Raw genomic sequence first — 15,185 nt, 5'->3', positions numbered from 1 at the left:
CTGTGGAGGGTCTGTTGGTGCAAATCGACAGCCACGTTTCTGTCAGTCAGCCTCAGGTCAGCTGTGGTTCCAGTTATAACTTGCCACAGCAGAGTATGAAGCGTGTGCACATTTTAAATCTAAATAGAAAGACGCTTTGCAAAATGAGTGACAAATGAATGAATGACATCACAGACATGCCACTCAGTTTGCTGCTGTTTGAGTGAAAAAAATTATCTCCATTGTGTAATTGGATGTACAATATCCCGCTCTCCCTTTGTCTTTTCTGTCAGCGTAGTATTTACTCTCACGGACAATTAATGATTAAAAAAACGTAACATGCTACTACACTTGCAGTGGCGCTTATGGCCTCTAGGGACATGAGTTACCGTAAATTCTCTAATACTGGCCTGTATTCCATTAGCGGCCGCGTCTCTAACAGAGGCCGGGTTTCTGACAGAGGCCGGGTTTGCGGCTGGCGGAGGCAAATTAAAGCCGGTCCCTAAAACAGGCCGGGGTTTTTATTAGAAACTATAGCGGTAGAAATATTCCCCATGTTAGGAATTTGTCTCATACTGGTGTAAATGAAAACTCACGTCCGCCGAGGCGGACGCTGCGGAGGAGCTGATCCGAGCGTAACTTTGACACAGATTTAGCCACTTTTCAAACCTCCTGTGACGATGTTTGGAAACCGGGAAAACAAATGTCGTGTGACCCTCCAGGGTTTTAATAAAGTCTCTATTGCGTCTTCAAAGCACGTCCAGCTGCTCCGTGTGCAGGTCAATCCCACGCCTCAAAATAACTCCTCCCATCAGCGCGAGCGTCTCGTCTTCTCTCGGGTCAGTCTCATGATCGATCACAAACACAAACGCTCCGTCTAAACTCGCCTTTTACACAAGAAAACAACAAATAATCCGGTCCGCGATAAAAAAACGAAACAGAAACCTGCAGTGACATTGATGTCAAAGCTCCGCTAACAGCAACGAAACACTTCCTGTTGTCCCGACAAAATAAAAGGCGTCAATGTTCCAGCCGCTGGGAGAGGGTTTGAAATGTTAATTAATAAATGAACCTAATATTTTAGGTGCGAATGGACACAAATCTCGTTTTTCTTCATTTTCCTGGTCGTCCGTTTTGCTCAAATAGAAATAAAGGCCTGTCTCTAATTGTGGCCTGGTTCCAATAAAAGCCTGGTCCTGATGCCTTTGAGTAAATAAAGGCCCCGGCCTATATTAGAGCATTTACGGCACTTAGTTCTGCTTTAAATTGAGAAACATCTTCATAATATAATCATAACATACACAACATAATCATAAACTAGTGCAAAGCTTTTCCACTAAGCAGTATATTCTAAATTCACATCATTACATATCACGACATAACATCTCACCCCCCGTCCTGTTAATATCCCTTCCTGTACAGCCTCTGCCTCTTTATGATCACACAGCGGCGGTGAGGGTGAATGGGTGGCGTAGCGTGCGGCCGGAGCGCGGTTCACCACACGCCGCTCTGATGTGGGACGCGGGGGTTGGAAAGAGCAGGGAGCTGGCGGGAGTTGTTCGAGTATCTCCCCTTTGGCACGGGCTGGACTCATCATTTCCTCCTCTTACGTAGCAAACTGGAAGCACATGTTTTGGACGGCCCAGCTGCTCGTGAATCAGCCGTTGTCCCCGCCAGCCGTAACATTGTTTTTAACGGGCGTCATGCGAAGGAGCGATGCTGCGTAAACAGAGGGGCGGCCGCGGCCCAGGTGTATCTGCGTTTATTGTGTCGAGCGGTGGAGGGGCCAGACGGAGCGCGTTAGTCATAGCACATGTCACATCTTGCTACACTCACGCTTTTATCGCTCTTAAGATGATATAGAATTTATCTCGTGTGTCTAATCCCGCACTCATGTTCTCAGTGTATTTCCAACAGTGAGAATGTGACACTGTACATCTCCCTTAAACTGCATACACAGCGGAAATCAGTATAAATATGAACAAAACTCTATCTTGTGTGTCCATTATTGAGCTTTAAAGTGCTATACACAAAACACAGAATATATACAAGAGGCAAAAACATATACATAATCAATAATACATAAGATCTAGTATTTTTTAAAAGCAAATGATAAAAGAGAGATCTGTTTTAAGAAGTGACTCAACCCCTTAAAGCAGGCGTCTCAGACATGCGGCCCGGGGGCCAAATGCGGACCGCGAGGTAATTTTTTGCTGCCCGCGTTATAATTACTTATTTATATTATATGCGGCCCGCCAGTAAATTGCATTAAACACGTTAGAACTACATTTCCCATGAGGCACCGCGCGGTCACAAACAGGCCTGAGGTCAGAGGTCAGTGACTCCACATTATTTCCATGAGGTGAATCTCTTTGAGCTGATCTCAGACACACCAGAGTCTGGAAAAGTGTCCGAGTCGACACATTCATTGATGTATTTATTATCTGACCGGGTCATTGAAAATGAACACAGAACAAAACAAGTTTGAAGCTGATGCTTTTTGGCTCACAGACAGAAACTGGACCTGACTCCTGAAACATCACTGATGCCCTGAACCAAAATGGGATTAATTACAAAAAAACGAATTGTCTGTAAGTCTGTCATTTCAAATTTAGAAGCTCAGCAAATGTTTGGCTGATTGGAAACCTCTAGAACATAGGTGTCAAACTCTGGCCCGTGGCCCAAATTTGGCCCGCAATGTAATTATATTTGGCCCGCGAGGCTATACCAAATGACTACTCGAGCTGGCCCACCGGTATTATACATTTTTTTTCAGATTTTGCATATCTGGACTATTAAGTTATATATTGTATATTGATCCATATTCAATGTTAAAGCAAATCTTGTTTGGGTCCATATTAAAAGGTTCATTTGTTCAATGGTGGCCCGCGACTTTGTTCAAGTTTTACATTTTGGCCCACTGTGTATTTGAGTTTGACACCCCTGCTCTAGAAGCTTAAAACCGCGCAGTTAGGTAATGTACAGTCTATTTTAAGTTATATTATAGGAAACAATGAAAAGTTGCTAAATTATAATTGACTTCGTCTGTTGTGGCCCCCGAGCAACACTGGGTTCGCATTTTTGGCCCCCGGTCCAAATGAGTTTGAGACCCCTGCCTTAAAGGAACAGGCCACCGTTTTTCCATACTGAGATATGTTCTTACCTGAGCTTTGACGAGAAATGTGACAAAAAAGTGAGAAAACATTGACAAAAAAAAGTGAAGAAAAATGTATGAAAAAGTCGCAAAAATGTCACAAGAAATTGACAAAAAATGTGACCAAAAAAATGACAAAAATTTGATAAAAAATGGACGAAAAAATACAAAAATGTGACAGAAATGTGAACAACAGGGACTCGTCATGTCGACAGGGATTTGTTATCAAATTTTTGTCATTGTCAGGACACCAACTAAAGCTCAGCGCTCAGGTGCTGCTTCTCAAAACATGTACTCTGACTGCGTTCATGTAGTGTAATCTACTGTACTCTACATTATTTGGGGCATCGTTTTGTTTAAAGACTCCTGATTTATTGATTGCAGGATTGTCTCTGTTTGATTGTGGTTTAAATAAAGGATTTCAAACTTCAGCGCACATTTCCCCATGATGACATCACTCCAGCGACAGTTAGCATTGTCATGTGCCGTTGTCATGGCGCTGTTGTTGTGTCATTTTTTTTTTTTTCTTACTTAAAATATCGGCTTAGACCAACCTCCCCTCCTGTCCTGACTGGACCCGAAAGCCCCGCCCCTTCCCCGTGCATGTGACCTGGGCCCTGTCCCAATACTCTTGAACCCTGAATATCAATTGTAATGTTAACCCCTTAACTCCCACCTGAACCGAGCACATTCTCTCCAGTTTGGCTTTACCCCAATCCAAAAGCTTCTGGAAAAAAGGTGAGAAAATACCAACAAAACTGAGACATCAGAATGTAAAAACGGTGGCCTATTCCTTTAAGGGTCATTTATCAAGACAGGTGCTAAAAACTGTTTTCCAGTTTCAGGGCCCCTGATCTGATATGAGAAAGAGAGAGTGCTGCATGAGTGAATGACCCCCTGTATTTAGAATAGTATTCTTGATTGAAATGCTTGTTTATTTAAGTGACTTGCTGGTTCATGAGAGGCGGACTGTAATCATTTAAATCAGAGATCATTTAATATATGCAATTTGTGCCCTATTAAGATCTAGTTTATACCTCTTTTAGATCTGGTTTGATCTCGATATGGGCCTTTGAAGATTTTATAAGGTGGAACTCAACTTGTTTTAGTGCATTTTTTGGTCTATGGTAATGATCCCCGTAGATTTAGAAATACCACGTCTTGAAACCAGTTAACTAGACTTGGTTATATCAACGCAGGCAGCGATTGCGACGTCTAAACAATGTAACAATGTCTCGCTCCTTCTGTGCTCGTTGCAGGCTCAGATTCTGCTGGACTGTGGAGAAGACAACATCTGTGTCCCTGACCTGAAGCTGGCCGTGCTCGGGTGAGTCTGCCAATTTCCTCAAGTCTGCGAGCCCCTCCGCTGCACATACACGTCAGGAAATACACTGGAGCGGAGAGTGCGTAATGTATGGTAAAACTGGGAACGGGGTCGTAGACGCTGAACTCTTCACCCCCCCCCCCCTCTCCATGCAAATGGGATTTAAGCTGCAAAAACACAACACAGCTGGGTTTGTGCTCGGCTACGTTGTTTTTTTTTTGGCACCTCAGAAAAGTGCTGTTGATGACCTTTGTGTTACAGTAATAGGACGATGACCGTGACTGTTTCCTTCCGTAGGTTTTGCTATGGGGTTTTTAAAGGGAAAAGTGATCAGGGAAGTACACATGCTGTTTCTTCTCATTAATACTCTAGTTGTCTAAGTAAAGTTGTGTTGATTTAGATTTATTGATTGTTTTAATTGTCGCCTACCCCCAACTTAACATCATAAAACTTTTCATTTCACAATAGTACAATCAATGTAAACAAAACAACAACATGGAACAATAGCAAAAAAAAGATGAAGAACTTGTTGCCTTTCAGAACAGCTTGTTAACCCCTTAACTCCCACCTGAACCGAGCACATTTTCTCCAGTTTGGCTTTACCCCAGTCCAAAAGCTTCTGGGAAAAAAGGTGTGAAAATAGCGACAGAACTGAGATGAAAACAATGATGGAAATGTGACAAAAAAGTGAGAAAACTTTGACAATAATGTGACGAAAAATGGACGAAAAAATGACAAAAAATGTGACAAAAAATGATTAAAATGACAAAAAAATGACGGAAAAATGTCAAAAAATGACGGAAAAATGTCAAAAAATGACCAAAAAGGCAAAAAAAAAAAAAAAAAAGGCAAAAATGTGACAAAAAATTGATGGAAAAATGACAAAAAATGTGATAAAAATGTGATAAAAATGTGACAAAAAATGACAAAAAATGTGACAAAAAATGACAAAAAATGTGACAAAAAATGAGTAAAAATGTGATAAAAATGTGACAAAAAGCGGAAAAAAAATGAAGAAATAAAATTGCAAAAAAGTTACAAAAATGACTTGAATACCAAAATAAATAAATGACAAAAATGTGACTAAAAATTACAAAAAATTGACGAAAAAATGTGACAAAAAATGACAAAAAATGACAAAAAATGTGACAAAAAATGAAGAAAAAAATGTGCTAAAAAGTTACAAAAATGACTTGAATACCAAAATAAATAAATGACAAAAAATGACAAAAAATTGACGAAAAAATATGACAAAAAATGACAAAAAATGACAAAAAAATTATAAAAAAGTTACAAAAATGACTTGAGTACCAAAATAAAATGATGGGAAAAAAATCTGATGACGTGAGGAAAAAGATCCATTTAGATGAGTTTTGTAGATGTTTGCTTTCAAATGAGGCGTTACACCGGCCTACAGGATTTGGGTAAAGCTGAACTGGAGAAAATGCTCTCGGTTCAGGCGGGAGTTAAGAGGTTAATGCAAACCAAACTGACAACCACTGTTTGAACTGTTTACAAATTAACAGAACCAAACACTATTACAAGAAGGGTCTTGTTTCCTGTAAGATCACTACAAAGCGAGCAACAAAGCGACCATTCATATATTTCTTTCAGGTGTTTACCAAATATCAGCCACACTCACTTGTTTTTATGACATAAGGGCACATTAATATGCATATATATTATACTCCGTGTTCTTGTTGTTCCAATTGTCATTACCAGGCTCAACACAATATTAATCTATGTGCACCCAGCCGCCCTAACAGCTAAAAAAAGTTAAAAATCCTTTGTTTAACAAGACCAATTTCCTTACTACATTTGAAGATCATTTTTATCTTATATTTATCTAGTTGTTGACATATACACTGCGATCCAAATTATTATGCAAATTACATTTTTCTAAGATTTTCTAAATTGTCGACTCAAATGAGAGTCAGCATAATTTTCAAGTCTTTAACTGGTCGAGGATCATTTAAATGTGGTGGAAAAAATCTCCCAGTGATAACAGTATTTTTTTCGAAAATAAATATAGTAAAAACCTCAAAATCCACTGTTCCAAATTATTACGCAACTCATCGTTTCAATACATTTTAAAGCTTGTAATAAACTGAAAATGGTCATCCACAAATCTCTTATCAGTACGATGATCGAAGGTTTTCATACCTAGACCAAGGCATTCAGCGATTTCACGCTTTTCATCAGCAGAAAGACCCTTTTTCTTTCCCATATTGCTTGAAAATGATAATCTGCTTAATAAAGTGGAACGTCCTTTTTCAGTAGTTTTTCCCTTAACTGGGCTTAACCTGAAAACCAATCATCCCAGATCTCTGAGATTAATGTCAGTGATTCAAAGAGCCCCGAGACACGATACCATCCATGAGTTTCATTATTATTGTTTTTTTTTTACCTTTTTGACACAAAAAAATCAAATTTGCATAATAATTTGGAACGCAGTGTAAACTCAGCCTTATAAGTAAAATTACAATCTGTCAAAACTTCAAAAACGAAATGAAATAAACAAAGTGTCCAACTATAACCATGTGACTATGACCTGAGGGTAACGTTTCACTGAAATTAAAATGGTCTTATTAATAACACCGTGTAGATAATGCTTCATGTAGTGCAGTGCTGTTGTTGGCAAAAAACCTCCCCAGTGCCTCTCCTTTGACCTCGCACAAAGGGAAAGTAGCTCAAGTGAATGTAGTCGCTTCCTCAGTGCCAAATTCCCACTCTCAGATGTTCCTAATCCGTCAAAAGCTCACCATTAGCCACACGTTGATTTCAGAAATCTGTTTGCATTTTGCCCCGAATAACAGCCTCCCGATTCCTCCTCTGTCATTTCATTTCACATTCCTATATTTATCTAACATCTGTCCACAGTTTTTTTTCCCAACGTACAGCATGGTGGATCCATCACATGTGGAGCAGCCAGCTTCAAGAGCGGGGCAAAACAACTCGGCAGTCGTGTTATTCATGTGGCACGGTTAAGATTATGGCCCTTTTGTCGAGTGGCCACAATGATCTGCTTCCCTTGTATTGTCAACCCCCAAAGCCTGAAGGATTTGTTATCTCGGCTGATTTGGGCTCTTTGTTCGTTCACTCTTTTGAATTGGACTATTGTTAACTCTGGTTTCTTGAATTCCGTCCAGCTTTGATCCGTCTAGTTGCTAAAAGGCATGTGGAAAATTAGCCATGCTGCTAATTTATCTTTTCAACATGCTTCAGCAGTTATATGTGAAATCCCCAAATGAAAGAAGAATGATTTATCCCCTTTAATGCCATTTCTTCACTGTCGCACCTTTGCTGGGGGCGGGGCATCAACAGCTCGTCTCCATGGAGATGTTACTGTTTTGCTTTGGACAATACTTAGTGAAACGTTGGGTTTAAAGGGGGGGGTATTATGCAAAATCGACCTTTTCCAGCTTTACATCATGTTAATATGTCATTCCCTCATTAAAAACATGCCTGAAGTGTTGCCTTGGCACATTCACGTATTTCTGAGTAATCTGTAAAAACTCTGATGGCGGCCATTTTAGGGATAGGTTTGCCTGAGTCCTCCTAGGAACGCCCCCACCTCCTGGAGACGCCTCCGAGCTTTCGTCGCCAGCCGAGTAACCAACCACTGCTCCTCAGCAGAACCCCCTCCCCACTGATGCCACAGACAGCGTGTGGAGGGGGCGTGTCTAAAGGCTCAGAGGTTCTTAAAGAGACAGAGGCCTATTTCAAGACATTCACTACAGCCATTTTGAGAGAGACATTTTATACAAGGCAGTTATTCTAATTTACTGCATTTACAGACCAACAGAAGGTTTGCTCATCATTGTAGTGTGATATAGACTGGTGCTATGGGACTGAAAAAAGCATAACACCCCCTCTTTAATAATCAAGGTCATACTTCTATGTACTTTGGTACTTTAACTGATAGTTTCTAGTAGTTTCAGTGATACATCTATGGCACTTATTGGTAATTCAAGGATACTACAGCAGCAATAGTAAGTAGCAGTAGTAAATGTGGTACTTCTACATACAGAAGTAATTTCTAGGATTGTGTGACTATAAAACAACATAAAACAGCATTAGGGAAAACAAGAAGTACAACCTTCATTATTAGGAATTTCCACTGTATCTAGAAGTACGTAACTTGTAATTCTCACTATAGTATCCTTTAAGTACCACAATAAGTACCTAGAATTACCACTGTAATTACCATAGGGCTGCAACTAACGATTATTTTGTAATCGATTAATCTATCGACTATTTTTACGATTAATCGATTAGTCGCTTGGCTATGAATGGTGTAGGATTTTTTTTTTTTTTTTAATATTTTTTCATCACATAAAGATAAAGTGGATCTGCTTGATGAAGTGCTGATGGAGTAAACGTAAAGTAAATGTTTGTTGGAGGCTCTTGGTGCTAATTCTGCTTCTGATTGGACGAGACACAAACAGATATTCATGAAATTTACAATGTACAAAGTGCACTACATACACAAAAATACTACATTTTCATGTAATTTTTGCTCTATTTGAGTCTGTGTGAACCAGAAAACGATTAATCGATTACTAAAATAGTTGTCGACTATTTCAATAATCGATTAGTCGTCGATTAATCGATGAGTTGTTTCAGCCCTAAATTACCACCATAAGTACCATTGTAAGTACCACTGTAAGAACCACAATAAGTACCTAGAATAACCACTGCAAATGCCACCATAAGTACCACTGTAGTTACCACTGTAAGTAGGACTTACCGGCCCATAATGTAAAGTGTTACCGACTAAGGCTATCACAGAATACAAAGATGGCTGCCAAAGACGCTGTATAGATGGCACATGGTTATATAAAGCATGATGACTGTTTTGTTGCTCTCATGATGTTCCGGAGTGTGACTTTAAGAAATGTGTTGCCGGTTTGTGTGAGTCTTTGTTAGCTCAATGGCTGTTTGAATTTGGTCTTCGCTTACTCACTCACCAGTCGAGGATTACCTTAAGAAGTCTCTCTCTCTGTTTCCCTTTGCTTCACGAGAGCGCTCGCCTAATTAAAACCATCTGTGTGGCCTTCCATTGTTCTGGCTGCAATCTCCCATGGAAAGAAGTGCGAGTTTGCAGGGAGGCGCTTTACGTTACCACGCTGTTACTTTGCACCTATAACTATTTTACAAGCCTGGAAAAGTTGAAGTAACAGGGGAAACCTTTTGAGGTGAATTATCCGATGCATTTCTCGGGGGGAACGCGGCGCTGTTTCGCAATGCCAGCTTTGGGTTCTTTATTCAGATCAGGGAAGCATCGGTGACGTTTTTTACTAATGACTTGTGCGCTTTGTTTCTTAGGGATCGGAAAGAGGTGTACCTGGGTGACGACAACGCGCTGACGCTGACTTTCAACGCCAGGAACGAGGGAGAGGGCGGGGCTTACGAGGCCGAGCTGTACGTGGTGCTGCCTCCTGAAGCTGACTACAGCGGGATCGCTCGCAACAATGAGGTAAAACTGTCAAAGACTAGAGCTGCACTGAAGGTTTTTTTCTTATTCCACTTTAAAGATCTGCTCGTTTCTCTAATTATTTCAACAGGAGCCATAGCAGATTAGTTATATATATATATATATATATATATATATTAATATGATATTTGTATGGCATTTGACGGGTTAAAATTAGGGCCAATATGGATTTTTGGGTTCCAATACTGATTATAGGTTTTTCTGAGGTCGATGACGATTTTTGGGGGGTTTTGATTGGCCGATGCCGATATGGACCACTGATATGTTTGGCTAATATTTTTTTATAATGTCTGGTCTATAATCCTGTGCATGAAGCTTCTAAACGTGTCAGTGTTGAACTGTGACTGCAGGGGGCGCTGTATATTCATGTTTAGTAGGTACTTCAGAGGGAGCTTGACAAACATAAGTAGATTCCAAAACACAAAACGGTAAGTCTCTATCTCTTATGGTGCCGAAAATATACACAAAAGACTGCAACATAAAATACGTACAATAGGTGAACAAACTGGTGACCGATTTTCACCACGAAGCTTCTTCGCTCCCCTGAGGAAGTAATGGGGGGTCATTTTAAAGCCCAGACTGAGCTATTTCCGGTGCAAAATAACTGAGAAGTCTCTATCACTTTCGTTTCCAGAGATATCAGCCAATAAAAGGCAGATATCGCCGATATTCAAAATACCTAAATATTGGCCCGGTCAGGCCCTAAGTAAAATAAGATGTGCCTTCAATCAAACTTTTATACATACCGTAAAGTCTCTAATACTGGCCTGTATTCCATTAGCGGCCGGGTCTCCGACAGGGGCCGGGTCTCCGACAGGGGCCGGGTCTCCGACAGGGGCCGGGTCTCCGACAGGGGCCGGGTCTCCGACAGGGGCCGGGTCTCCGACAGGGGCCGGGTCTCCGACAGAGGCCGGGTTCGAGGCTGGCGGAGGCAAATTAAAGCCGGTCTCTTAAACGGATAGAGTGAAATGCACAGTAATATGAGACAATAGAGTTCTCAAATACTTCATAGCTTGAAAGGTCCTCAGCTGTACAAATGAATAGAAACAAGAAAAAGTTGTGGAATTGACAAAGTCTCTGATCCAATGTCTTCAACTCAAAAACCCAGTCCAGCTGACTACTGTTTGAAACCTTCTGCTGTTGCCGCACCATGTTGCTCATGAATGTTTGTCTTTGTGTGTTTTTCAGAGCCGGAACCAGCTCACCTGTACCTACAACACGGAGAACCAGACCAAATACTTGAGCTGCGAGCTGGGAAACCCCATGAAGTCGGGCACAAGCGTAAGTGTGAACAAATAGAGATGAGCATTTCCACTTCCTGAGAAAGTGCGTGTCGCCGTGGTTACAGGGAGAGGAAAGGTTTTGAGGAAGTGCAGGGACAGGAAGCACAGGCCTCCGCATCCTGCAGAGTTCATGATCGAGTCTTCCACCAGCGTGATTTGATTTCGGCGACAAATGCGCATTTCAAGGCAAACAGACGATGGGCTGTTGTCCCGTGTTATTAATCTGTCATACTGTATCTTTTATCAAACATGTCTCAAGTATCGAGTTACTGACATTATGTCCCGGGGCGAGACGCTTCACGCACATTACTCCAGTCTCGTCTGTGTGGTTTGCTGAAGGAAGAGCATTTCATGTAAAGAGTCAGGCCGAGTTGCTGTGCGGCCGGAGCTCTGTGGCTACCAGCTCCAAGTAAACCAACATATAAAAAGAAAAATACTTTTAAATGACATACTGAACTAATCTGGTTAAATTACTACATGAAATCTGAAGATATGTGGGATTATACAGGCTGGTTCAGGTAGGGCTGCTCGATTATTGAAACAATAACAATCACGATTATTTTAGTCATAATTGAAATCACGATTATTTGTTGCCTTTAAAAAAGAGTCTTTATTTTATTTATGTATTTATTAATGAAAAAAACTATGCTGAATATGTTCTGTTTTCTGAACAGTCGTAAAAGTACAAATGATTTCAAGTTTGCCTCGATTAACCTCTTAACTCCCACCTGAACGGATCCCATTTCATCCAGTTTGGCTTTACCCTAGTCAAAAAGCTTCTTGGGGAAAAAAGCACCAAAACAGCAGCAAAAATGAGAAGAAAACAAGGATGTAAACGCAACAAAAAAGTGACAAAAATTCAACCAAAAATGTGACAAAAATTCAACAAAAATGTGACAAAAATTAATCAAAAATTCAACAAAAAATAATCAAAAATTCAACAAAAATGTGACAAAAACTCAACAAAAATGTGACAAAAATTCAACAAAAATGTGACAAAAATTAATCAAAAATTCAACAAAAAATAATCAAAAATTCAACAAAAATGTGACAAAAACTCAACAAAAATGTGACAAAAATTCAACAAAAATGTGACAAAAATTCAACCAAAAATGTGACAAAAATTCAACAAAAATGTGACAAAAATTCAACAAAAATGTGACAAAAATTCAACCAAAATGTGACAAAAATTAATCAAAAATTCAACAAAAAATAATCAAAAATTCAACAAAAATGTGACAAAAATTCAACAAAAATGTGACAAAAATTCAACAAAAATGTGACAAAAAATCTACAAAAATTGAAAAAAAAACAAACATAAAAAAGATGACACAACACAGCAACAACGGGAGGAAAAAGATCAGCTTTGTGGGTCTTAGCTTTCAAATGAGGTGCTACACAAGCCTATATAATAGCCAAAGAGGACAGGATGCATTTGGTTTAGGCGGGTGGTAAGAGGTTAAGAGGAGGTCTTTGTTTCACACCTGCCCCCTGCTGGCCGGCCCTCACACCTGCACAAGTAAACTGAGCAGCGCGGCCTGATGACATCATCACACAGCGCCGTTTGTTTTTATGTCAGGCAAAAGCACGAGCCACGGCGCGTGAAATGCGAAGGGAAAATAATCCCAGCGCCGTGAAATAATGCCAGTCTGCTTTACAAATTTAAAAAAAATTAAATTAAATTAAAAAAAAAAAATTTGAAAGAAAAAAAATTGATGGATTTATATTTTTTCGATTGTGCTAATTTTGTAATTTGGATTAATTGCACAGCCTTAGCTTCAGGAGTTACTCAGGCTTCTCTACAGTTCTAGGGCCCGATCTTGCCTTTCTAAACACATGCTGTAGACTAGACCTTTGCTGAACAGGGGCTGGACAGACTCCTTTGGTGATGTTTACACTGCAGTGGCCCCTCCTCAAGCTTTACCTCCTATAGACAGTACGAGACTGGAATACTTTCCCCTACTGTGGGCGGTGGCGGGTGTTTTGATCACGTTTCTGTGGTGTGGAAAGCACTGTGCTCATGCTCTAAGGCAGGGGTAGGCAAGTTTTCTTAGCGGAGGGCTGATTTTCTTTATTGCAAATAGACCGAGGGCTGAAGTCTCTGATTATTATGGTTATTAGCCCTTAAAGTGAAGCACAACACTGGAAAAATTACCATCTTAAATGAGATAAATGACTTAAAATGGCTTATATTCATCAAATTCTGTGTTGAATTTGAGTCGGTTTGAACTAACCCAAGATACAAATGTCAATGGAACAAGAATAAAACCCACTTGAAATCAGACAAATAATTGTTTTTCCCTTGAAATGGCACGAAATGATCTGAATTAAGATAATAACTACTAGAGGTTTTATCCAGACCAAATCTACTCAAGCCTTAGATTTAATCTCTTAATTTAAGTAGATTTATGTCATTTCTTCCTTAAAACGATTATTCTTTTTCCAGTGCACTTCCTTCAAATGCCAGTGTTGTACATAATATATGACCTAATTGGGTGTATTGACAGTATTTCTACCTTTTTTCCCTCCCATTTAGCTCGAATAATGTTAAAAGTACTCTCTGATTTGTGTAATAATGTTTCTCAAAATCATCTTGAGGGCCAGAGATTCTGTGCTGAAGGGCCGGATTTGGCTCTCGGGCCTGACGTTGCCAGTCAGTTTACCCCCTTTTTTGCCTTGACCAATGCTGTTGTTGCGCCAGGCGGAAGACTGGGCCCCTAATCTGTGTTAAATTTAGACTAGATTTACATATTTGTCCTCTTTTGAAACAGACCTTGTTTAGAGCTGCTGTGGTGAGGGTCAGGGGTTTGGATCTGGTGGTTCTTGGAGAGGAAACTTTGAGAACTGATACACACCAGGTTACACAAAGTTAGCGTAAGCATACGAGTAGATGAAATGAAGCTGCTTGCTTACTGTACTGTGTAGATTTTAATTGCGCTATTACTTGCCAGTGCGACACAAAATCCCGCTGACTCGTGCTGACTCCTCTGTGCTGAATGCCTTTGCAGATGTGGGAGGGGCTGCGTTTTACTGTGCCCAGACTTAAGGACACGCACAAGACCGTCCAGTTCGACTTGCAGATCCGCAGGTACTTTTCACCCACGGCCTGGTTTACTGTGGTAACGCACTGAAGCTGACAACTAATCAGCCGCTTTTCCTTTCCTCCGCAGTAAAAATGAGAACAATTCCCACAGCGAGGTTGTGACCTACAAGCTGGAGGTGGTTGTCCAGGCAGAAGTCATTTTACAAGGGTGAGTGAAAGGTTGGGATAGACTCGTTTATTTCAAGATGTGGCAGTTGATTAGAAACACTCGCTCCCAGCTCCAGAGGTGGACAGTAACACAACACAAAGACTTCCTTGCTTTTTAAACAACTAGGAACTTACCTGAGTGAAAGTTTTTCGACTATACCCATTAAAACTAATAACTTGTTGCATACTTAAAGTGATTTTGGTCAGGGGTGTTCAATGTTTTCTAGGCCAGGACCCCAAACTTATTGCATTTCTACCAATAAAGGACACTCTTCTTGATAGTTTTATGATAAAAAACATGTGCAAAGCATGTACTTTTACTAATATGTGAATAGGTTCAGGGGCGAATCAAATAAAGTATCAACAAATATGTAAAACCCTAATTAATTGGGCTGGGGCAAAATGTCGTTTTGCAGTATATCACAAGCTATTTTTCTCAATTCTTTTGATACTCAACCCAGTTACAGAAAACGAACACACAACTGTGTCAGATGGTTTTGTTGAATCCAGATGTTGTGTAAATTGGTTTAAAGAAGAACTACATAAGTTGTTTACCTTAATAAATCCTTTCCGTTGTCCCACTGGGGGTAGTACAAGTGTTAATGGGATTATTGGGGGTCTATTCAACTCATTTTGTAACTTTTTTGTCATTTTTTAAAATCAATTTTTTGACATTTTTTTGTCACATTTTTGTCACA

General features: G+C 40.1%; 1 protein-coding gene across 1 annotated transcript in view; it reads left to right on the top strand.

Moving 5' to 3' along the window:
• itga5 (integrin, alpha 5 (fibronectin receptor, alpha polypeptide)) overlaps nt 1-15,185 on the top strand; it is a gene marked incomplete at its 5' end in the record, with an annotated part of 106,223 nt that overhangs the window by 68,415 nt on the left and 22,623 nt on the right. Inside the window, 5 exons of the mRNA XM_079558802.1 lie at nt 4,393-4,460; nt 9,786-9,936; nt 11,143-11,235; nt 14,246-14,325; nt 14,408-14,488. Coding sequence (XP_079414928.1) covers nt 4,393-4,460; nt 9,786-9,936; nt 11,143-11,235; nt 14,246-14,325; nt 14,408-14,488 — 473 coding nt within the window. The remainder of the gene's footprint in view (nt 1-4,392; nt 4,461-9,785; nt 9,937-11,142; nt 11,236-14,245; nt 14,326-14,407; nt 14,489-15,185) is intronic.

Source organism: Gobius niger (assembly GCF_951799975.1).
Source record: "Gobius niger genome assembly, chromosome: 6".
NCBI lineage: Eukaryota > Metazoa > Chordata > Actinopteri > Gobiiformes > Gobiidae > Gobius > Gobius niger.
This window is presented reverse-complemented; position numbering and strand designations above follow the sequence as displayed.